The 25,014-nt window shown below is 46.4% G+C and overlaps 1 protein-coding gene across 3 annotated transcripts in view; it reads left to right on the top strand.

Moving 5' to 3' along the window:
* pla2g6 (phospholipase A2 group VI) overlaps positions 1 to 25,014 on the top strand; it is a 38,739-nt gene that overhangs the window by 5,782 nt on the left and 7,943 nt on the right. The window contains exons 3-13 of one of the 3 annotated variants that reach the window (XM_033013057.1): positions 2,418 to 2,649; positions 5,927 to 6,142; positions 7,850 to 8,033; positions 10,173 to 10,360; positions 10,931 to 11,027; positions 12,726 to 12,908; positions 16,953 to 17,061; positions 18,916 to 19,050; positions 23,061 to 23,151; positions 23,585 to 23,748; positions 24,654 to 24,804. In XM_033013057.1, coding sequence (XP_032868948.1) covers positions 2,447 to 2,649; positions 5,927 to 6,142; positions 7,850 to 8,033; positions 10,173 to 10,360; positions 10,931 to 11,027; positions 12,726 to 12,908; positions 16,953 to 17,061; positions 18,916 to 19,050; positions 23,061 to 23,151; positions 23,585 to 23,748; positions 24,654 to 24,804 — 1,721 coding nt within the window. In that variant the 5' untranslated portion in view covers positions 2,418 to 2,446. The remainder of the gene's footprint in view (positions 1 to 2,417; positions 2,650 to 5,926; positions 6,143 to 7,849; positions 8,034 to 10,172; positions 10,361 to 10,930; positions 11,028 to 12,725; positions 12,909 to 16,952; positions 17,062 to 18,915; positions 19,051 to 23,060; positions 23,152 to 23,584; positions 23,749 to 24,653; positions 24,805 to 25,014) is intronic. The other 2 variants (XM_033013058.1, XM_033013059.1) reach the window with 2 other exon arrangements.

Here is a 25,014-nt window from a genome sequence, read left to right as displayed (position 1 = left end):
CTTGACTTGAGATACAGCGCGGAAACAGGCCCTTCGGCCCACCAGGTCCGCACCGACCTGCGATCCCTGCACACTAACACGATCCTACACCCGTGCCACAGTATGCTGAGCTGGGCACTAAAAGACTAAATGACATCAAGGGCAGGTTAAGACTTGATGCACTCGAGTTTACAGAGAGTAAAATCACATTTAGATGTCCCCCTATGAGTTGTTGGTAATCCTAAAGCCTGTGATACCTTAGACCCATTCACCCTCTGCACATCCAAATGTGTGAATATCCATAAATCGGATATAAAGTAGAAGGCAATAGTCTTTTTGTTTTTAATTACAATTACATTTGGTTTTGATAATATGAAAAAAAAAAGTGAAGCAGAATTTAAAAACTGCCTGGAATGCAGAGGAGAGAAATTGCATGGTTTGGGTGTGATATCTTTCGCAGAAATGAAAATTGAAACTTGCGTCAGCATTTTTGTAAAATATCTGGTACTTAGAAGTATAGCAACAATGAATCTCTGTAATGCACGAGTCATGGGTTCAGTGAACTACCAACTAGAAAAGCAGGTAATCGTGGGATGATGCAAACTTGCCTCAAGGATGCTACTGAAAGGAATTGAAGTCAAGGTTAAATATTCAGTGCCCCACTCAAAGTAAACATGAGAAAGTGGGGATAGAGTTATTAGTGTCATAAGGCACGGAAACAGCCCCTTCAACCCAACTTGCCCAAGCCGACCAATGTGTCCCATCTATCCTAGTCTCACCTGCCTGCCTTTGGCCCATATCCATCTAAACCTTCCCTATCTATACATCTGCCCAAATGTTTTTTAAATGCCTCGACTGTGTCCTCTGGCAGCTCATTCCGTATACCCACCAGCCCCTGTGTGGATAAAGTTGCCACACTTCACACGCTGGGGAGCAATTTGCAGAGGCCAATTAACCTACATACAAACCCGCATGTCTTTGGGGCGTGGGAAGAAGCCGGAGCACCTGGGGGAAACCTCACCGGGTCACCCGAAACGTGCAAACTCCACACAGACAACACCCGAGGTCTCTGGTGCTGCGAGGCAGCAGCTGTGCCACTGTGCCACCCCTCATACTACCAACCCCTCAGGAATGCTTCAATGCTAATATGGCACTTTGGGACATTATGACTGTGAAAGATGGTCTAGTAATGAGATTGACCTCTGTGTTGTAACCAGTGACAATCATTTTTATCAAAATAAGTTGATAACCAAAGTTGGGAAGCTTTTCACTGCATCTCAAGAGTCAAGAGTGTTTTATTGTCATATGTCCAAGACAGAACAATGTAAGTCTTGCAGCAGCACAACAGAATATGTAAACATAGTACACTGTAAACAATATAATAAATGAGAAAAAAGTTCAGTGTGTGTGTGTGTGTATATTATATATCTATCTTCTATATTACTAAAAGTCTGATCTTGACCGCTTTTGGCCCACCGTGCTACGATTTCTGAGAACACCGCCACCTACGGCCGTCATTCTTGGCCACCTCTCTCAGAGCCCCCCTCCGACCTTCCGGGACCGGAGGATTTTTCCCATTGATGAAAAATCAGAGAGATATTAATGTTTTAAAAAATTCCCTATTCTCTCTGCTGCCCCCGCCGACAGCAGGGGGGAGGGACTATAAAACCCGGGGATTATCGCTCAGTCTCTGCCAGACCCAGGAAGCGACCCAGGAAGCGAGAGGGTCACGGCTCTCTGAGCTGTGCATAACACTGAACGCACGTATATTCCACGGTGAGTCCCCTCGATGCGGCTGTAAAGTGGCTGCTGCCCAATTGTTTGCCTCGCCTTTATAAAAAGTTTGTGTTCAGAAAATGAATTTTGGTTGTCGGGTGGCTGCAGCCAAATCGTTTGCCTCGCCTTTTAAAAAGTTTGCGTTCACAAAATGAATTTTGGTTGTCGGGTGGCTGCAGCCAACTTGGTAAACCAGTACCTTCGGCCCACAACACCCATACTTGCGCAACAGAAAGCCCCCCCCACTGGTGAGCAATATTGGAATTGGTGGAGAGGTGGAATATTGCGTTGGTGACCAGCCCTCCCGTGTGATGCAGGGACCCAACGGGTCCCACTTAGTCTAATATATATATATATGTATATATATATGTATATATATATGTGTGTATATATATATATATATACACACACACACACACACACACACACTGCTCGCACACGCTCTAATAGTGTAAAAAGAAAACCAATATGGCACTTTGTAGTTCATAGCTTATTTGGAGGTTGTCGTCCTTAACAGTCTGATGGCTGCAGGGAAGAAGCTGTTCCTGAAGTTGAATGTTACAGTACACATGACAATAATTAACTAATCTAGCATGTTTTTTTTCTCCTCTCATTCCTCCTGTGCCCCTCCTCCGTGCCCATTCCCTGTCCCAACTCACCCAAGGTCCCGTTGCCGAGGGTCGCCGCAGAGATGCAGTTCTTTGGCCGCCTGGTGGAGAGGCTGAACACCGTGACCAACCTCTTCGCCAATCCTTACCGGGTGCGGGAGGTGCCGTTGTCTGCGTATGCGCCTCAGCACAGGGTCATGGACGACGGACAAGTGGTGCTCTACAGAACCGCCCAGTCCTGGGACTGCTTGCTCATCAATCCAAGCGCACCTCACAATGCTTTGAGGTGAGGATCTTTTGTAGGCAATCTATCAGCCATTCGCAAACACCCTGAAATGCAGAGCCACACTTTGCAAGGATGTATTTCTGTCGTGACACAAATCTAGAATGAGTTCTAAGGAAGTGGAGGTGATGATGGGCTTTCTTTATGATTGCATCAATATACAAAATTAGACTTTGGAGTTAATTAAACGATTCCATTATTGAAAAGTGCACAAATCAATCACATGTAAAATGCGAGATGAATAGACAATAGACAATAGGTGCAGGAGTAGGCCATTTTGCCCCTCGAGCCAGCACCGCCATTCAATGTGATCATGGCTGATCATCCCCAATCAGTACCCCATTCCTGCCTTCTCCCCATATCCCCTGACTCTGCTATTTTTAAGAGCCCCATCTAGCTCTCTCTTGAAAGCATCCAGAGAACCTGCCTCCACCGCCCTCTGAGGCAGAAAATTCCACAGACTCACCACCCTCTGTGAGAAAAAGTGTTTCCTCGTCTCCGTTCTAAATGGCTGACTCCTTATTCTTAAACTGTGGCCCCTGGTTCTACACTCCCCCAACATCAGGAACATGTTTCCTGCCTCTAGCGTGTCCAAACCCTTAACAATCTACAGACGAAGAAGGGTCTCAACCCGAAACGCCACCCATCCCTTCTCTCCAGAGATGCTGCCTGTCCCGCTGAGTTATTCCAGCGTTTTGTGTCTCTCTTCAGTGAGGTGCCTTTACAGGATAGACAAGCCGTCACAGGCAACTCGAGATTCTCCTGGTCTGGTTTATCCCACCTTGCTTTCACCAGGGTCAAGTTGTGAGGCAGGATTAGAAACAAATTGGAAATGGATTGCCAAGAATTTAGGGTCTGGGCTGAATTGGCCGAGGTTTTCAGGGAACTGAATGGAGAGTTAGGGGAAGGCAAATTCCAGTGGTTGGGGAATCCAGAGTTTGTGTAAGACTTTGTGGAGTGAACATTTCTTTCCACACAGATGATGGTAGGAATTTACAATACTCTGTGTAAATGTCAACTCATGGTAAATCGGTTGTTTTGGTTTTGTTGAGCTGTAGTGGGCTGCACAGCGGTGCAGCTTGTGGAACAGCTACCTCACAGTTCCAGTAAACCCGACCTCCAGTGCCGTCTTTGTGGAGTTTGCAACTATCTTTGGTGTAAACCATCATCTGCAGCTTCTCCCTACACATTTTGTCCTGGTTATATCCCTAACAAGATTAGTACATCTCAGGGCATCGGGTCCAAAATAGATTTAACTGGAAAAGAATATAGCCCTTTATCTTAGGAAGACAAAAATGCTGGAGAAACTCAGCGGGTGAGGCAGCATCTATGGAACAAAGGAATAGCTGATGTTTCGTGTCGAGACCTAAAAAAATGAAGAACTTATTCTTCAAATGAAAACTAGTTTTTCACTAAGAGAAGGGGCTATATTCATTTTGCCTTTTACATTTTTTTTATTTAACGCATGACAAAAGCTAATTTTGGATCTATGAGCATGCATTAAGTCTGGAACGGGGGTGGGAGATTGCAACCTTCACGTGGTCCGCCCTGTTTCGACGAATGCAATCAACCTGCCGTGCACAATCAAGTAAGATCAAATAGAACAAGTTGTCCTACAACTTTAGTCTGTGCACGCCATACGCAAGAAGAAGTCTGGAACTATCTACCCTTGCTTTCCCCTACCTCTCACCCACTTATTGACCCATGTTCCAATCGAGGTTCTCCACTGAGCGACTCTCTTTTCACCCAGAGAGTTGTGAATCTGTGGAATTCTCTGCCAGAGAAGGCAGTGGAGGCCAATTCATCGGACATATTCAAGAGAGAGTTAGATTTAGCTCTTAGGGCTAATGGAATCAAAGGATATGGGGAGAAAGTAGGAACGTGGTACTGATTTTGAATGATCAGCCATGATCATATTGAATGGTGGTGCTGGCTCGAAGGGCCGAATGGCCTACTCGTGAACCCATTTTTTCTCTTAAGTTTTTATGTTTCTGTTTATATGGAGCATTTAACATAGCGAAAACATCCAAGAGTTATTTGCAGGGCTATCCAGAAGAAAAAAAAACCAGGCTAGGCCATGTAAGGAAGTGTTGGGGTTGGTGAACAAAACATTAGTTGTTTCCAAGAAGGAGAGCGAGGTGGAGAGGTTTAGGACGGGAGCTAAGAGCACTGGTAGCTAACGGGATGTTTGCCAAAACCGGAGCAATTATATTCAGGAAATAAGAGGAGCTCACGAACACGATTATTTTGTTGGATTACTGGGAGAGAGGAGATTGCAGCATTAGTAAGAGGTGAAGTCAATGGAGGAGTTGGGAAACAAGGTTGGGGCTTTGTTAAAGCTGTGGGCGCAAAGGTGGCTCGGAATTCTCGCAGTACTTTCTCCCCCTTTAGTAATCCCAGTCGATGTATGTAAAGCAACTTTGGTTGTGGGACAAAGCCCAGAGGCAGTTGGGTTGGCAGCAACAAAGTTGTTTTGGCTGCAGTCTTCTCCTTTCCTTGGGTGAGTGTGTTCTGCGGTGCAAACAAGACAATTATAACGGCAGGAGATGGAAGTATCACAGCATAAAGTTGTTTTCAAACATGTTTCTTGCTACCAGGATGTTGTAGATGAGCATTCAGAACATATTTTTAGTTTAGAAAATGGTGATTGAAGTGATGAACTATATCTTCAAAGGTAGACAAAAAATGCTGGAGCAACTCAGCCGGTGAGATAGCATCGATGGAACGAAGGAATAGGTGACGTTGGCTCCATAGATGCTGCCTCACCCACTATTCTTCGCTACATAGATGCTGCCTCACCCGCTGAGTTTCTCCAGCATTTTTGTCTACCTTCGATTTTTCCAGCATCTGCAGTTCCTTCTTAAACAATTGTATCTTCAAAATCACCACCAGTCGAAGCTCGAAGGAAAGATTGAAGCATAAATGGTATTAGAAATTCTTTATGTTCACATGTTTTAGGAGCAGAATTAGGCCATTCGGCCCAACGAGTCCATTCCGCCATTTAATAATGGCTGATCTATCTTTCCCTCTCAACCCCATTCTCCTGCCATCTCCCCACAACCCTTGACACTCGTACTAATCAAGAATCTATCAACCTTCACTAATGGGGTTAGGAGGGAGGGATAGATCATCCATGAGTGAGTGGCGGAGTAGACTTGATGGGCCTAATTCTGCTCCTTTCACTTATGACCTTGAGTGAATTAGACAGCACCTGAAGTTTATGGAAGCGGCCATTCCCAATCCTTTTCTCGTTTATTCTCCTGTTCTCTTGTGCTCGCAGGTTGTTCCAGTTGAGCTCTGAAATAGAGGCAAGAACCGTCTTCGTGCAGTTTGCAGAGAAGATCAGGCCATTCTACGAGATCTCGCCGGAGTCGCTGAAACTGGACACGGTGCAGCAGCTGACGGACTGCTTGCGAAGCCACCCGACCTGGCCCTTGGCCCACGTGGCTGTGGAGATGGGAATGAAGGACAGCTTCCGTCACAATCACATCATGCGGTAATGGATTTGTGTCGGGCCTTATGAGCCCAGTGGTATGAATGTTGATTTGTCGTGAAGATAGACGCAAAAAGCTGGAGAGAAGGAATGGGTGGCATTTCGGGTCGAGACCCTTCGTCAGACTGATTTGTGCTAATGGATTGTGTTGAATAGAATAGAATATTCCTTTAATAATCCTTTTCAGGAAATTATTTGCCACGACAGCTTCAAGACAAACATAACATAACACCACGCTTTCATACATAACAAGTTAAAATACGTTAAAATACAAGTTAAAATACAATTAATTTAAAAAAAGTGCAGTTATTTGTGCTCATTAAAAAGTCTTATTAAAAAGTCGGACAGTGTAGGTGACAATAAAAAGGTACGACTCTTTGGGCGACTACTCACGTCCATACAGGCTTCACGTGTCGATATGTCACGGGGTGACGCCTGTATGGTCATGAGTAGTCGCCCAAAGAGTCGTGCCTTTTTCTGGTCGCCGCTGGATTTTCAACATGTTGGAATTTTTTGGCGACCTGCTGCGACTATGAAGGGTGCCGGCAGTCGCCGAAAAAGTCGCCGAAAAAGTGGGACATGCCCTTTACACTATCCTACACACACACAAGGAACGAACAGCTTACAATTTTACCGAAGCCAATTAGCCTACAAACCTGTACGTCTTTAGAGTGTGGGAGGAAAGCGGAGAAACCCCACACAGGTCACGGGAAGAAATTAGAAACTCCGTACAGACAGCACCCTTGGTCGGGATCGAACCTGGGTCTCTGGCGCTAAGAGGCAGCAACTCTACTGCTGCACGATACAATCTGCAACATCCAGGTTCAGAAACACAAGTTTAAACAAACTCTGAACTATAACAACCTATTACACTTTATCTGTTTACTGATGTGTGTGTGTATATACACACATCATATATATATATATACACACACACACACACACACACACACACACACACACACACACACACACACACACACACACACACACACACACACACACACAAATATATATAAATAAATAAATAAATAAAAATATATAGATAATATACATGTATATGTATAAAAAATAGTAAAATAATAAAATAATTTATATATATAGATCCACATCAGCCGGTCTCCTCTCCATCCACAAGTCCAACCTCCGCAGTTTTGGGGACAGAGCCTTCTCCAGGGCAGCTCCCAGGCTCTGGAACTCCCTCCCCCAACTGATCCGCAATTCCGTGTCCCTCACCATCTTCCAGTCCCGCCTCAAGACCCATCTCTTCACCTCTGCCTATCCTTAGCCCCACGCCCCCCTCCCTTTTCATCTGTGCATTAATTGCCTCATACTGTGTTTTGTATTGAATTCTGTCTTTACTTTGTGTACTAGTCATGTCTCTACTATTTATTTCATTCCCCTTACATGTTTTTCCTCTACATGCTCAATTTTTGTAAGGTGTCCTTGAGACTCTTGAAAGGCGCCCATAAATAAAATTTATTATTATTATTATTATTATAATATATATATATATATATTCTATGGTATATGGACACACTGATCTGATCTGTATTTATGCCTACAATGTCCTGTTGTGTGCTGCAACAATGCAAGAATTTTGTTGTCCTATCTGGGACACATGACAATAAACTCACTTGACTTGACTCTTGCATGTTTTCTGTTGGAGTGTCCACGGACCGTGAGAATAACATGCAATTCTGCGTGCAGCTGCATCAACGACACGGAGAGCGAGGAGGGCATCACCCCTATCCACCTGGCCTGCAAGAAGGGCGACGTTGACTGCGTCCGTGAGCTTGTGGAAGGCTGCGGCGTTCGCTTGGACGTGGCGGATAAGAACAGCGAGACGGTCTATCACTACGCTGCCACGCAGTCGAACTGTCAGATCATCGAGGTACGCACCAAATTCATCAACCATTCTTGGGGCCTGCAACCGTGTCAAACGTTACGGGGAGAAGGCAGGAGAATGAGGTTGAGAAGGAATAAATAACTCGGCCATGATCGACTGGCTGGGCAGACTGGATGGGCAATATGGTCTAATTCTGCACCTGTGTCTTATGGTCATGAAATGTTAGCTCTCTTTTCCCCTCTCTCTGCAGATGCTGTCAGACCTGCGTCTTTCCAGCATTTTGTTTCTTTTTTAATCCATACTTCTTGCAGAGTTTTTCATCCTCGGAAGAAACACTGAACCAACATGCCGAATGACTCAAATGATACATTCGGACACTTGCAGCCAATTCCTGAAAGCTTTTTCGATAGAACACAAAGATTAAGCACTTTTTTTTTCGCTTGTGACCTTCACAAGGAGATAGGAAGGAATGAAATGCCTGGATGTACACAAAATGCTGGAGTAACTCAGCGGGACAGGCAGCAACTCTGTAGAGAAGGAATGTGTGATGTTTCGGGTCTCGATATAATTTAGTTTAGGAAGGAACTGCGGATGCTGGTTTACACCGAAGATTGACCCAAAATGATGGAGTAACTCAGTCAAGGAATGAGTGATGTTTCGGGTCGAGACTCTTCAGACCCGAACCGTCGCCCATTCCTTCTCCCCAGAGATGCTGCCTGTCCCGCTGTGTCACTCCAGCATTTTGTGTCTATCTTCGATTTAAACCAGCATCTGCAGTTCCTACCTAAACTAAACACAATGAAATGCCTGATCTTTGCTGAGATCAGAGGCTGTAAAGATTGCCACATTTTGGCCAAACTTCTAGCAACGCGAGGCAAAGATTTGCGACGTATTGGATGGGACAAGTGTTTAGTCTGCTGTAAGATTGACTTCATTATTTGAGCTTCCCCAGCCAATATTTAGTACGACAGAATTTGGAGTGGGATTTCATGTCTAGTGATCTGTGCATTCCTGCCTAATCTGAAAACATGACGTTTGTCTGGGATAATTTCTGCAATGATAGTTGTGTAATTAATAAACTTGTCTCTGCATTTGATGAAAGAAGCAATTAATGCCTTTGTCTCCAGAGATACTGCCTGTCTCGCTGAGTTACGACAGCACTTTGTGTTAAGCTCTAAAGGAGATGAGGAGGAATTTCTTTAGTCAGAGGGTTGTGAATCTGTGGAATTAATTGCCACAGAAGGCGGATTTTGACAGATTCTTGATTAGTACGGGTGTTGGGGATCAGGAGATATGGGTTAGTGCATGAAAGTGGCAATGCAGTCTGAAGAAGGGTCTCGACCCGAAACGTCACCCATTCCTTCTCTCCGGAGATGCTGCCTGTCCCGCTGGGTTACTCCAGCATTTTGTGTCTATCTTCGGTTTAAACCAGCAACTGCAGTTCCTTCCGACACAAAAGACCAGCCATTTTCTAAATGTTTAAGAAGAAACTGCAGATGCTGGGGAAAATGGAAAGTAGACAAAAAATGCTGGAGAAACTCAGCTGGTGAGGCAGCATCTATGGAGCGCCTAACATCGTCTACTCCTTGTCTCCATAGATGTTGCCTCACCCGCTGAGTTTCTCCAGCATTTTTTGTCTACTAGCCATGATCTCAATGAATGGTGGGGCAGTTTTGAGGGATATAATGGCACAATGCTGATTCCATTTATGATGTTCTGATCAATTGAAACCAGCTCATCTGTCATCAACGATGACCTGGCAGGATAAACATGCTCTGCTGCATTAGAAAAGGATGTCTGAATTAACTAGTTTGACTTGAAGTCATTATCGAGATGTTAACTAGATCCATGTGTGTTCTCTAAACCACCATCCTTTGACTTGGCACACAATGATCTGTGAATCTTGCCATGTCTCCCACTAGTCCATTATTGTTAGGCTATGGGGTGCGAGTTCCAGTGTTCTGATGCTCATTGGAAGCTGACTTGAGGCCTTTACTATGACCCCTTTAGTTAAGACCATTTAGCTTGCACGCTGTTGTATATATTTGTTCTGGACGCCAGCCCGGGAGTCGAGTGGTTCAGCGACCATGACTATGCCCGCAGCCACCTACTAAAGCGCATGGGGGGGGAAAACAAAACCCTGATCTTATTTGCACTTATTTCATGTCTGTTTTTAATTTGCAGTTGTTGAGTAAACAGCATTCTATCGGAGTGAATCACTTGAGCAACAATGGCGAGACGCCACTTCACATCGCTTGTCGGTTGGGAAAATCTGATGTCGCCAAATCCTTGCTCCTCTGCCAAGCCAGGTGCAACATTGCTGGATCACAGGGGTATCCCATTCACACGTCCATGAAGTTCAATCAGGTTGGGTAAGGACTGAATTCATGTGCAGGTGTCTCTCTGGCTGTATCTCCAGAATCGGGCAGCATGGTGGCCCAGCGCAGCACAGGCAGTTGCTGCCTTGTACACTCTGAAATTTAGAGGGATGAGAGAGGATCTTATTGAAACATATAAAATTATTAAGTGTTTGGACACGCTAGAGGCAGGAAACAGTGTTCCCGAAGTTGGGGGAGTCCAGAACCAGGGGCCACACAGTTTAAGAATAAGGGGTAAGCCATTTAGAACGGAGATGAGGAAACACATTTTCACCCAGAGAGTGGTGAGTCTGTGGAATTCTCTGCCTCAGAGGGCGGTGGAGGCCTAGTTCTTTGAAGAGAGAGCTCGATATGGTTCTTAAAGATAGCGGAGTCAGGGGATATGGGGAGAAGGCAGGAACGGGGTACTGATTGGGGATGATCAGCCATGATCACATTGAATGGCGGTGCTGGCTCGAAAGGCCGAATCTTGACCTACTCCTGCACCTATTGTCTATTGTCTGTAAATTAGTAGCCTGGACAATGCCAACACGTGTGACTTTCCCATTGTGTTTTCTTGTCTAGCTGTGCCGAGGCGATTCTTGAAGCCGATCCGAAGCAGGCCCATAGTGCGGACGCTCAACATGGGGGAACTCCTCTTCATTGGGTCAAAAAAGCCGAGGTTATTTTCCTTTTTAAAGCCCTTGCTTACTATCTCTTTAGGAAAGAACTGCAGATGCTGGAAAAATGGAAGGTGGACAAAAATGCTGGAGAAACTCAGCGGGTGAGGCGGCATCTATGGAGCGAAGGAATAGGTGACGTTTCGGGTTGAGACCCTTCTTCGGACTGATGAAGGGTCTCGACCCGAAACATCACCTATTCCTTCGCTCCATAGATGCTGCCTAACCCGCTGTGTTTCTCCAGCATTTTTGTCTACCTTTGCTAACTATCTCACTCATATAAGCTTGGATAGGGCCAAGTGTATTAGCTTTAACTCAATACTGCTTTATAGCAGTGTGTTGCCTTTCAACAATACTTCATTTATTGTGCAAAGGTTTATTTTGTTCTGGGGTTCAATAGTTCTTTATTATCCCAGTAATACAGGGACATTCTTTTTTTTGCATGCAGTTCAGTAAATTATTTCTGCACACAAGTACAATCCCATATTAAGTACAGAGTGTATAGAAACGCTGGCACAGTGGGAGTGGCGCAGCGGTAGAGTTGCTGGCTCACAGCGCCCGCGACCCCGGTTCAATCCTGACCACGTCTGCTGTCTGCACGGAGTTTGCACGCTCTCCCTGTGACCGCGTGGGTTTTCTCCGGTTACTCCGGTTTCCTCCCACACTCCAAAGACGTGCAGGTTGGCAGGTTAATTGGCTTCAGTAAAATTGTAACTTGTGTGTAGGATAGTGCTAGTGTACGGGGTGGTCACTGGCTGGCGCAGACTCGATGGGCTGAACGGCCTGTTTCTGCGCCGTATCTCTAAAGTCTAAATAGTTGACTGAGACCATATACAAGAGTCACTGGGTTTGGTGCCATTTTCAAAGTGCAAGCTGCAGCTGACCCTAGTTGCAGGCGTTGCCTCCATTTGATTCATCCACCGAACCATCATCCCTCTCCTCGCCCGGCCACCTTCAGCCTCTGTGCCCCAGGGGTGCCTCCCTTTATCATCCCTTTGTTTAGGTTAGAGACACAGCGCTGGAAACAGACCCACCAAGTCCACAACGACCGGCGATCCACGCACGCTAACACTATCCTACTGCACACACTAGGGATAATTTTTCCATTTATAACCAAGCCAATTAACCTACAAACCTGCACGTCTTTGGAGTGTGGGAGGAAACCGAAGATCTCGGAGAAAAACCACGCAGGTCACGGGGAGAAGGTACAAACTCCGTACAGACAGCACAGGATCGAACACGGGTTTTTGGCCTTGTACGCGTGTGTAATGCCCCTGTCCCACCTAGGAAACCTGAACGGAAACCTCTGGAGACGGTTCCTGGAGGTTGCAGGTGGTTGCCGGAGGTTGCAGGTAGTGGAAGCAGGTAGGGAGACATGACAAAAACCTCCGGGAACCTCACAGAAACCTTGGGTGGGGCGCAAAGACTCCAGAGGTTTCCGTTCAAGTTTCCTAAGTGGGACAGGGGCAGCAACTCTACCGCTGTGTTCTTGCGCCCGCCATCGTCAACTACCTCCACCTTCCTCTCCGGTCTCCGGGGATAAGCAGGGGTCGGGCTCAGCGGCTTCCTTCCACGGGCGGTTTTCCGCAGTGGGCGAGCCCGGCCCTGCCGCGCAGCGCGACGGGTTTTGAGAGCCGCCTTCGTGATTGCAAATTGTTCCGCCGTGGAATAACGGCGTTGTGTTGATGGGACTATTTCAGATGATTCGGCTGCTGATGGACCACGGATGTAGCTTGAACTACCTGAGTAAGACTGGGGAGACGCCCTTGCACATCATGGTGAAACGCGAGCGTTTCGAGTGCGCTTTGGCACTGCTGGTGCACGGGGCCGACACGAACGTAAAGGGACAGAGTGGTAATACTCCTCTTCATCTTGCCATGAAGGTCAGTGTTTTTCCAATACTTCACTGAATTGTCAATCAGTCAGCAGTCAAAGTCAACTTTATTCGTCCCTTGCACATTACATGCAGTGAAATGAATTTGCCAGCAGCGATACACTTAAAAAGAACACACAATACACAATAAAATTTGACACAAACATGCAAGTGCGCGTTAGTTTATAGTCACTAAATGTATTCCTCATTATCTTTTGTGTGTGTGTTGTTTTCTCCAACTAGCCATCCCATTAAAATGTACCGGAAGAATCATAGTGAGGAACTGTGGGGAAGGTTGGGCTGAGATAGGTGCGAGGATCGCAATATATGGAAAAGCTTACAGGAAGAACTGTCCAGTTAGATTGCCTTTATTTCTAAATTGTCCTGAATTCATTTACATACTGATGACCTTTTCCATTCTTAATGGCATACGGTCAGAGGGAGATCCACACGGGAACAGGCCATTCAGCCCATGGGGCCCATGTTGACCATCAGCCACCCATTTACACTAATACTACATTGATCCCACTTTATTCTTTCCATCAGTGTCTTCCCCCCCCCCCCCCCCCCCCCCCCGCACAGGATCCGTTACTCACCTACACACAGTGGCCAATTAACCTACCAAACCTTTGGGATGTGGGAGGAAACGGGAGCACCCAGGAAAACTCGCACAGTTCACAGGGAAAATAGACAATACTGGCCGTCAGGACTGAACCCCAGCTGTGTGCTGAAACCTTTCAAATTGCTGCCTTGGTCTTCGTCATAGAGCATTGGAAACGAGCCCTTCAGCCCAACTTGCCCACGCCGAACAACATGCTCCATCCACACCAGTCCCACCTGCTTGTGTGTGGCTCACATCCTTCTGAACCTATCCTATCCATATATACCTGTCCAAACATACCTGCCTCAACTGCCCCCTCTGGCAGTTTGTTCTATAAACCTACCGTCCTATGTTTAAAGAAAGTTGCCCATCAGGTTCCTATTAAATGTTTCTCCCCTCACCTTAAACCTATAACCTCTGGTTCTTGACTCCCCAACGCTGGGGAAACACTAGATGTATCCTCTCTATTCCTCTCATGATCTTATACACCTCTAAAAGATCACCCCTCATCCTCCTGTGCTCCAAGGAATATAGTCCTTGCCTGCTCAACCACTCCTTATAGCTCAGGGCCTTGAATGTTGGCAACACCCTTGTATATCTTCCTTGCACCCATTCCAGCTTAACAACATCTTTCCCCTACGCGGTGACCAAACCCGCACACAGTTTGCATTAACCAACCTGATCTCCCGGTGGCTCAGCACTTCAACTCCCCCTTCCATTCCAAATCCGGCCTTTCTGTCCCGGGCCTCCGCCATTGCCAGAGTGAGGCCCAGCGCAAATTGGAGGAGCAGTACCTCATATTTCACTTGGGTAGTTTACACCCCAGCGGTATGAACATTGACTTCTCCAATTTCAGGTAGTCCTTGCTTTCTCCCTCCTTCCCCTCCCCTTCCCAGCTCCCCCACAGCCCACTGTCTCAACCTCTTCCTTTCTTTTTCCCGCCCCCCCCCCCGACATCAGTCTGAAGAAGGGTCTCGACCCGAAACGTCGCCTATTCATTCTCCATAGATGCTACCTCACCCGCTGAGTTCCTCCAGCATTTTTGTCTGCCTTCGATTTTTCCAGCATCTGCAGTTCTTTCTTCAACACAATACTCTAAATGTCTCTTCACCAATGTCTTGTACAACGGTAATATGACCTCCCAACTTTATGCTAACTTCGAGTAATTGAAAAGGAACAGGCTTTATTTGTCTCTCCAAGAATGTGCCTTAATTGCAACTTGGTTCGCTGAGTTTATAAAGATCTGAGAAAGATAATTGCAATGTTTGCAATTTCTGTAAGAATTCCAATCTGTTACGTAATGCTGCTTGGAATGTATTTTAACCTCGAGGTGCATCAGATAAACGAGACCATCTAGAGTCAATTAGCACAGAAACAGTCCCAGTCTGCCCACTAACTCTTCGCTAACTATCCCACATTTATTAAAACCAACCCGACACTAATCAAATGCTATTCTCCCCACATTACCATCAGCCCTTCTCGGTTTCAGTCACTCACCTACACACTGGAACAATATACATTGGCTAATTGAATGCCTAACCTGCACGTCTTTGGGATGTGGGAGGAAACCAGAGTGTCCGGAGAGAAGACACACACAGTCACAGGGGAGGTCATGCAAACTCCACTTAGATGCTGCCTGACCTGCTGAGTTATTCCAGCATTTTGTGCTGCATTCTGTGTTGAAGGGGTCCTGCTGGCTTTCCCCACACAGGCACTAGAGGTACTATGCCCTGATTCCATCATCTTGATTTAATATATGTCAGCTCATGCAGCAGGATGTGACCTAATTGAATGGTAAGTTAGACAAAAAGAAGGAATTTGTATGATTTCCCAAAGACGGGTTTAGTTTAGAGATACAGCGCGGAAACAGGCCCTTCGGCCCACCGAGTCCGCACCGACCAGCGATCCCCACACACTAACACTACCCTACACACACTAGGGACAATTTTTTAACATTTATACCAAGCCAATTAACCTACAAACCTGTACGTCTTTGGAGTGTGGCAGGAAAGTGAAGATCTCGGAGGAACCCCACGCAGGTCACATAGAAACATAGACAATAGGTGCAGGAGTAGGCCATTCGGCCCTTGGAGCCTGCACCGCCATTCAATATGATCATGGCTGATCATCCAACTCAGTATCCTGTACCTGCCTTCTCTCCATACCCCCTGATCCCTTTAGCCACAAGGGCCACATCTAACTCCCTCTTAAATATAGCCAATGAACTGTGGCCTCAACTACCCTCTGTGGCAGAGAATTCCACAGATTCACCACTCACGGGGAGAATGCACAGACAAGTACCCGTAGTCAGGATCAAACCCGGGTCTCTGGCGCTGTAAGGCAGTAGCCACGCCACCAAGCCGCCCGTTCTGACTGGGTTGGGCTAAATAGTTGTGAGAATGGGTTTCTCCGTCGTTTGGCCACGTTAATAATATTTACTTTGGAGGGCAGGACTAACCTCCAGCATCTTTGCGGTAAAGAAACCTTACTTCCTGCCACAGGATAGCAATTACTGTTGGAATTGCTGAGACAAAATACCCTTTTGTTTCTGCCAGCAGGGAGGTGCCCGTGGTGATGGGCGTTTTTATCCCCATTTCCCAAAAATTCACTTAGTCATGCTGTTTTTGGACATTTTTTGATTGTGGGCATTTCTGACGAGCTCAGCATTTTTGTCTATCTTTAGAGTCATTGAGTCATACAAGCGTGGAAACTGGCCCTTCGGCCCAACTTAATCACAGCGGCCAACGTGTCCCATCTGCCTGCATTTGGCCCATATCCCTCTAAACCTGCCCTATCCATGTGCCTGTCTATATGCCTCTGAAACATTGCCTCAACTACCTCCTCCGGCAGCTCGTTCCATACACCCACCCACCACCCTTTGTATGAAAGAGTTACCTCTCAAGTTCCTTTTGAATCTTCCCTTCCCCTCCCCCCCACCTCACCATAAACCTATGGTCTTAAACTTGTTTAAGGAGGAACTGCAGATGCTGGAAAATCGAAGATAGACAAAAATGCTGGAGAAACTTAGCGGGTGAGGCAGCATCAATGGAGTGAAGGAAATAGGAAACCCTTCTCCAGACCTTAAACTTGCGGTCACCTTAAATTAATGTTTTATGTTTTATTCTCAATTGTTTACTGTATGTCGTGTTGTTATTTGCGGGCGGAGCACCAAAGCAAATTCCTTGTATGTGTACATACTTGGCCAATAAACTTATTCATTCATTAATGAATTCACCTAGATCTTCTATCCGTATTTCACACCTTTTTGTCTCACACCTCCAGTCTTTCCATCTGTGGACTTTGTTTTATTTTGGAGTATTTGTATTGGGGGACACCGAGTGAAAGCTGAGCTGGAATTCCTTTTTAAACCGTTCAGACCGACCAATGCATAAAGCTTCAACTTTTTGAAATGTACATTTTAAAAATTACTGAAATAGCTTTCTGTTGTTGCAGCTTGACAACTTGGATCTCATCAAGGCTCTGATTGTCTTTGGTGCTGATGTGAAATCCCCCAATGACTTTGGAGAGACGCCTGGCTTAATTGCTGCACGGCACAGCAAAGGTGGGAATGTCCATTGCGTAGGAAGAATTGTGAATAGATGCTGGTTTAAACCGAAGATCGACACAAAGTGCTGGAGCAACTCGGCGGGACAGGCAGCATCTCTGGAGAGAAGGAATGGGTAACGTTTCGGGTCGAGACCCTTCTTCAGACTGAGCCCTGTCTCAGTCTGAAGATGCGTCTCGAACAGAAACGTCACCCGTTCCCACGATCCAGAGATGCTACCTGTCCCGCTGAGTTACTCCAGCATTTTGTGTCCATCTTTGGGAATATCCATTCAATGTCAAGGCTTACCTGGGGAAGAAAAAGTGGTATCAGCGAATGTAAAGCATTGAGTCATTGAATATAAAGGCACGTGTTAATTGAAGGTAATAGGACATGTATATTTGGTTAAAAGTCACATGTTTAATGAATGTATGATCGTTGAATCATAACTCGACTGTTTAAAGACTTTGATGAAACATTGTCCCTCTACAAACTGATAGACCTGAAAATAACACTGAACAGGGACCTATAAACCTAACAATGGGAAGAAAGCAGGAAAAGGGTACTGATTTTGGATGATCAGCCATGATCATATTGAATGGCGGTGCCGGCTCGAAGGGCTGAATGGCCTACTCCTGCACCTATTGTCTATGTTTCTGTCCTAACTAGCAGTTTCCGCATAAAAGAAGTATAGAATTCACTTCTTTCAGAAAACATTGTTAATAGCCTTGCTACTAATGTTGGTACACTGCTTTCCAGCTTCAGGAATAGACATTGGAGCCTCTTTTGGAACATATGTGTAGCATCCCAGTTATTTCCAGCTTCTTCCGATCCCTATCACCTGTCCTATAACCTGTCTATGCACACTAGCACTATCCGACGGACCAGGGGCAATGTACAATTTACAGAAGCCAATGAACCAACAAACCGGGAACAAAGGAGGGGACTGGGGGGGGGGAGAATACAAAGGCGGACCTGGCGCAGAATACTTTGTGACTTTGTTGGTGCCCTTTATGTGGTGACTATTGGCATACCTTGGGTACGCAAGCAAAGGATTTCACTGGGACAATAAAGCATTCATTCATTCATTCATTCATTCATTCATTCATTCATTCATTCATTCAAACCTGTATGTGCAGGTTTGTGGATTAATTGGTTTCTGTAAATTGTCCGTGGTGTGTGTAGGATAGTGCTAGTGTACGGGGTGATCGCTGGTCGGCGCGGACTCGGTGGGCCGAAGGGCCTGTTTCCACGGTCTATCTCTAAAGTCTAATGAGTGGATTTCTAAGCCACTCCTCCTGTACTTATAGCGCATGTTTGTTCTAAACAAATCAAGTGAATGTGCATGAATTGGCCCATTCTGATTGAAACCAAAGTTGTAAATGTTTCAAATGTAGTGAGAATGTAGAACGTGTCCTAATGTAAATTAAATTGATCCAACAAATCTGCTCAAAGATTCAGGCAGCTTCTTTAGAAAAGGTGGATAGGTGACGTTTATGGACAGGAGCCTTTCTTCCAACTTGCCTGCAATTGCCCAGGTATCAGTATGAAGAAGGATTCATAACCCGAAAACACAAAACGCATGTCTGTCTGATTTGCAATAAAGAGGTTGAAAATGATTATCTCAAACTGAACCGTAGCCTTTATAGTTTTTAGATGTATTGGTCAGCACGCAACAAAAAGCTTTTCATTGTACCTCGGTACATGTGACAATAAACTGAAATGAACTATGTAGTGCATAAAGATGCATTAATAACAAATAACCTTTAACAGTTCAACCTGCATGTGGTAAATGTGTTTTATTTTGGATTAGATTAATGATAATGCCTTGTGTATTACTTGCCTGGTACTAACTGTTTGATGCCCTCAAAGGCAATAACCGGAAGGTGATGCTGAACCTACTGTATAGTATAGGTGTTGAATGCTGTTACCCGCCTTCTGATCCCCCCACCTCGCCATCTAGACAGCCAGCAAGACCAGCCCCTGTGAGAGGCAACACTGGATTAGGTAACCCCGGCTATTGACTTTGTTCTGTTGCAACTTTCCTTTTTGTCTTCAGGGCCTGTCCCACTTACGCGATTTTTTTTTTGGCAACCTACCGGCACCGTCACAATCGCAGCAGGTCGCCGAAAATGTTGAAAATCCACCAGTGACCAGAAAAAGGTACGACTCTTTGGGCGACTACTCTCGGCCGAAATTTTTCAAAATGTTGAAAATCCAACAGCGACCAGAAGAAGGTAAAACTCAGCGGGTGCGGCAGCATCTAGGGAGCGAAGGATCTATTCCTTCGCTCCATAGATGCTGCCGCACCCGCTGAGTTTCTCCAGCAATTTTGTCTACCTTCGATTTTCCAGCATCTGCAGTTCCTTCTTGAAAGTAAAAATCTTTGGGCGACTGCTTGCACGACAGATGGCACAATGGGCTAAGTGTTCGGCTGGCAACCTGAAGGTGGCCGGTTCGAATCCTGCTTGGAGTGTGTACTGTCGTTGTGTCCTTGGGCAAGACACTTCACCTACCTTTGCCTGGGACTAGAGACGGAAATTAGCTACTGATTGGCTACAATCTCGCATATTTACGTGCAAAATGTTCATTAATATGCACTGTCCCTATAAACAAATTATTATTATTATTATTATACAGGCGTCACGTGTCGACATATCATGGTCGTGAGTAGTCGCCCAAAGAGTCGTACCTTTTTCTGGACTCTGCTGGATTTTAAACATGTCGAAAATTTCCGCCGACCTGCTGCGACCATGACGGGTGCTGGCAGTCGCCGAAAAAGTCGCGTAAGTGGGACAGGCCCTTGCACCTGAATCTCTCCTGCTTTGCGGTGGTGGAGCTAGGGGAAGGGTTGTGAGAGACACAAAATCTTTCCCTTTCTGAAATGCTTTCCTATCCAGCCGAAAAAAAATTCGCAGAACAAGATCCTCTTGTCGTTCCACTTTCTCGTTCCCAAGTCTGCTTTTAATTTGTTTTAGAATCGCTTTGATGTTTATTTAAAAAAAAAAGTGAGATAGAATACATATGGATGGTAAACCTCAAGTCAAAAGGGGCTATAAGGAGGTGAAGATCGGGCGGCACGGTGGCGCAGCGGTAGAGTTGCTGCCTTACAGCGCCAGAGACCTGAGTTCCATCCTGACCACGGGTGCTTGTCTGTACGGAGTTCATAAGATAAGATTCGTTGATAAGATTTGTGATTAGTGCAGGTGTCAGGGGTTATGGGGAGAAAGCAGGAGAATGGGGTTCAGAGCGGAAACATCCTTTCCACATCCATCTTTGATCCTTAAACCAAACCAGAAGAAAGTGCATGGAGAGGTCTGGCCGTGACATGTGTGGGTTTTCTCCTACTGTATGTAACGGCTCAAGTTCACAAATGACTCTTGCGGGGGAAAAAAAAAGTCATTGCAGGTAACATGTTAATGCAACTCCACCCCACAAAACATGGCTGTCACTCAACTCCGCTACATGGCTGGTCCGGTTTCCTCACCCAATCCAAAGACATGCAGGGTTTGTAGGTTAATTGGCTTGGTGTAATTGTAAATTGTCCCTCGTGTGTGTGTGTGTGTAGGGTAGTGCAAGTGTGCAGGGATCGCTGGTCGGCACGGACTAGGTGGGCTGAAGGGCCCGTTTCCGCGCTGTATCTCTAAACCAAACTAAACTATACAATACAATACAATACAATACAATACAATACAATACAATTTATTTGTCATTTGAACCCCATTGAGGTTCAAACGAAATGTTGTTTCTGCAGTCGTACACACAAGAAAGACCCAAGACACAACACAATTTACACAAACATCCATCACAGCGCATCTCCTCCTCGCTGTGATGGAAGACAAAAACTTATCTCTCCCCTGCACTCCCCATTCCCCTCCCGATGTCAGAGTCAAAGCCCCCGGCGGGCGATGGTAATTGTCCCGCGGCCATTTAAGCCGCGCCGGGTGATGCAAGGCCGCGCTCCGGGTCTTGTTGTTGGAGTCCCCGGCAGGCGCTAGCAAAGTCCCGCGGCCATTCCAAGCCGCGCGGGGCGGTGATGTAAGGCCCCGCTCCAGGTAATCTTCAACCCCGCAACTCAGGCGGGGGAAGTCGCCGTTGCGGAAGCCCCGAAAAGCGGTCTCCCAGCAGGGACCCGCGGGCTCCCGTCTGCCAGACCTGCGGTTGGAGCCTCCGAATCCCCGGGGTCGGGTCGCAGCAGCGCGCCACCACCGCTCCTCCCGCTCCGAACTCAGCCAGCGATGGTGAGTAGGTCCGCAGGCTCCGTGACTGGAGCCCCAGGTCGTTCCTGCTGGAGGCCGCTCCACGGTGCTAGGCCCCAATGACAACGGAGACCCGACAGAGAAAAGGTCGGGTTCTCCATGCAGGGGATAGATTTTTAAAGTTTCCCCCCGCCCCCCTAGAAGGCATGGCTCTAAGGTGAGTGGGTGATGTGCGGGGTAAGTTTTTGTCTTTGCACAGAGAGTGGTGGGGGCAGTTTTGTTAAAAAACTGCACCACAAGTTGACTAGAGCCACTACCCTTTGTCTGCCTCCCCATAAACACAAGTAGAACAGCAGTCACAGGCACTGCGAAGTCATCGTTTATGAAACCATCTGTTTTACCAAGTGCCGGATAGATGCCAGTGTGGTTTCCACATATTTGTCTGAAATGCCAGCTACAATTGGCAAGTTCTGCATCGTCCTCTTAGTCAAGGGTGGAGCACAGCTACACACAAACAAAATGCCTTCACTATTACACCAAGATAATTGTCCTGGAGAAACATCAAATAACAGGGAACTATTTGTTTTAGCCAGACCTCTCCATGCGCTTTCTTCTGGCTTGGTTTATGGGCCAAAGATGGATGTGGAAAGGATGTGGTTCTGGACGCCCCCGACATTGGGAACATTTATCCTGCATCTAGCTTGTCCAGCCCTTTTATAATTGTATACGTTTCTATAAGAAACCCACTCATCCTTCTAAACTCCAGTGAATACAAGCTTCGTCTTTTCAATCTTTAATAGCGGCGACCAGAAAGACGCTACGACTCTTTGGGCGACTGAGGAGACGACTCACGACCATACAGGCGACACCCTGGCGACATGTCTTGAGGTGAAGCCTCTATGGTCGTGAGTAGTCGCCCAAAGAGTCGTACCTTGTTCTGGTCTCCGCTGGATTTTCAACATGTTGAACATTTTCGGCAACCTGCAACGACCTATGATGGGTGGGGTGGAATCGCGTAAGTGGGACAGACTCATAAGTGCCAGCCTTGTTGTGTGGGGTGGAGTTGCATTAACATGTTACCTGCAATTACTCCCCCCCCCCCCCCACCCCCAAGAGTCATTTGTGAACTTGAGCCATTACAGTAGGAAAGGAAGCCATTCAATCCCTTGAGTCTGTGGTAACTCTGCAAACGCAGCCTGCTCATTTCTGTTCCGCACTTTGTTTTTTCTGACTGTCTTCATGCTCGCTGGAGATGGACACAAAATGCTGGAGTAGCTCAGCAGGCCAGGCAGCATGTCTGGAGAATAGGAATAGGTAGCGTTTCGGGTCGAGACCCTTCATCAGACCCGAAACGTCACCTATTTTTGCTCGGTGGTGCTGCCTGACCCGCTGAGTTACTCCAGCATTTTGTATCTATCTTCGGTGTAAGCCGGCATCTGCAGTTCCTTCTTACACATTTCACGCTCACTGGGATATCTTCTCAGTTTTCCAATTTTCCAATTCAAATTCAAATTCAGAAACCAGAGTGTTGAAACTGAAGATTCAAGGAATTGCAGATGCTGGAATCTTCAGCAGAGCACAAAATGCTGGAGTAACTCGGCAAGTTGGCCCACTGAGTTATCCCAGCACTCTGTGTTCTACATTCAGATTGGAACTTGTTTTCATTTGGTCTCCCAAGTACTAACCCAATAACAAACTTCTCTCTGCTTCTCTTTCCTGCTAATCAAATAACACAGTTTTAAAACTGGAAAGTTTTTTTTCACCCAGTGAACAAGGTGAAGGAGCTGAATGGAACTAAAGAGTACTTTCTGCTTTCAGGATATGATGACATTGTAGGGATTGCCACTGTGCTGGGGTCTTTAACCAAGGGCTTGGACTTTCCAGATGCTAATGGCGACAGACATCGAAGGTGAGAAAGCAAAATATGCGTCTAATCAAACCCCACTGTTATTGAGTGATACACAAATAGACCCTTCGGCCCAACTTGCCCACACCAACCAACATGCCCAATCTTCACTAGTCCCACCTGCCCGCGTTTGGCCCATATCCCTCCAAACCTGTCCTATCCATGTAGGTGGTGGGTGTTTGGAATGAGAAAAACCCACGCAGGTCACGGGGAGAACGTACAAACTGTGTACAGACAGCACATGCAGTCAGGATCGAACCTGGCTGGCTGGCTCGAAGGGCCGAATGGCCTACTCCTGTGTCTATTGTCTACTGTCTATAAGCCGGGTCTCTGGCGCAGTGAGGCAGCAACTCTACCGCTGCGCCGCCGTGCCTTGTGTAAACCAGCATCTGCTGTTCCTGGCTTCTACGCTTAGTGGGATTGTGTCTATTTCCAGATATGATCGCTTGCTGTGCCTGGACGGAGGAGGGATCCGAGGTCTGGTCCTGATTCAGCTGCTGATCGCTATTGAGCAGACAGCGGGGCAGCCCATTCGCGAGCTCTTCGACTGGGTATCAGGCACCAGCACTGGGGGCATTCTGGCTCTCGCCATTGTACACGGTGAGCGACCTGTGGAACCCACTAGGGACAATTTCACAACTTACCAAAGCCAATTATCCGACAAACCTGCACGTCTTTGGAGTGCGGGAGTAAACCGAAGCACTCGGAGAAAACCCACGCAGGTCACGGGGAGAACGTACAAACTCCACACAGACAGCACCCGTAGTCAGGATGGAACCCGGGTCTCTGGCGCTGTGAGGCAGCAACTCTACCGCTGCGCCGCCCACGTTCATAGTACTCATTAAAAAGAGGAATCAGTTTAACTTGTATTCACGCTGTCTATTTCCTAATCCTTTAGGCTTTATTTTGATTTTTTAATTAAAATAAATATTAATAATAAATGCAGTGTCAGCAGATTCCAAGCTTTAGGTTTAAGCATATTATTATCAAGAGCCTTCTTCAGACTGAGAGTCGGGGGAGAGGGAGACACAGAGATGTGAAAATGAGAAACATAGAAAATAGGTGCAGGAGTAGGTCATTCGGCCCTTCGAGCCTGCACTGCCATTCAATATGATCATGGCTGATCATCCAACTCAGTATCCCATCCCTGCCTTCTCTCCATACCCCCTGATCCCTTTAGCCACAAGGGCCACATCTAACTCCCTCTTAAATGAGACATCAAAAGAAAGCTTCTTCTTGTTGAGTCCACACACAAGATTAGAAGTTGTTCAGCCAGAGCTAAACAAACTTCTCGGCATCTGCGTACAATGGTGTCTGTCTTGTCGCTTCTTGTGCGTGGTGGTAGAACGATTGGTGGAAACAGGGCCGCGACGTGAATGCTCTTTCCTTGACCCCATCACAAGAGATGAGAGGTTCAAGGAAACTGTAAGCTAAACTAAGATTGCTTGCTGTTACTGCTGTGATGTGGCTTTCATCATGGGATAAACCTTTCCTCCCTCTTGTAGGAAAACCCATGCAATACCTGCGTTGTCTCTACTTCCATATGAAAGACAAGGTCTTTAAAGGATCCAGACCATTCTCATCCATTCCACTCGAGGAGTTTTTAAAGAAGGAATTTGGGGAGAATACCAGGATGACGGATGTGTTAAAACCAAAGTAAGTTGATAGATTTCTCTGTTGAGATGGTAAATAAACCTTGCTATCTCTTTGTGGAAAAAGTGAACCGCAGATGCTGGTTTACGCTAAAGGACACAGAGTGCTGGAGTAACTCAACGGGTCAGGCAGCGTCTCTGGAGAACATGGATAGGTGACTTTTCGGTGTCAGGACCCTGAAGAAGGACCCTCACTCTTCCATTTGTCCAGAAG

This window comes from Amblyraja radiata, chromosome 38, assembly GCF_010909765.2.
Source record: "Amblyraja radiata isolate CabotCenter1 chromosome 38, sAmbRad1.1.pri, whole genome shotgun sequence".
NCBI classification, from domain to species: Eukaryota; Metazoa; Chordata; class Chondrichthyes; order Rajiformes; family Rajidae; genus Amblyraja; species Amblyraja radiata.
Note: the sequence above shows the minus strand (reverse complement) of the source record. Positions and strands in the feature narration are given on the sequence as shown.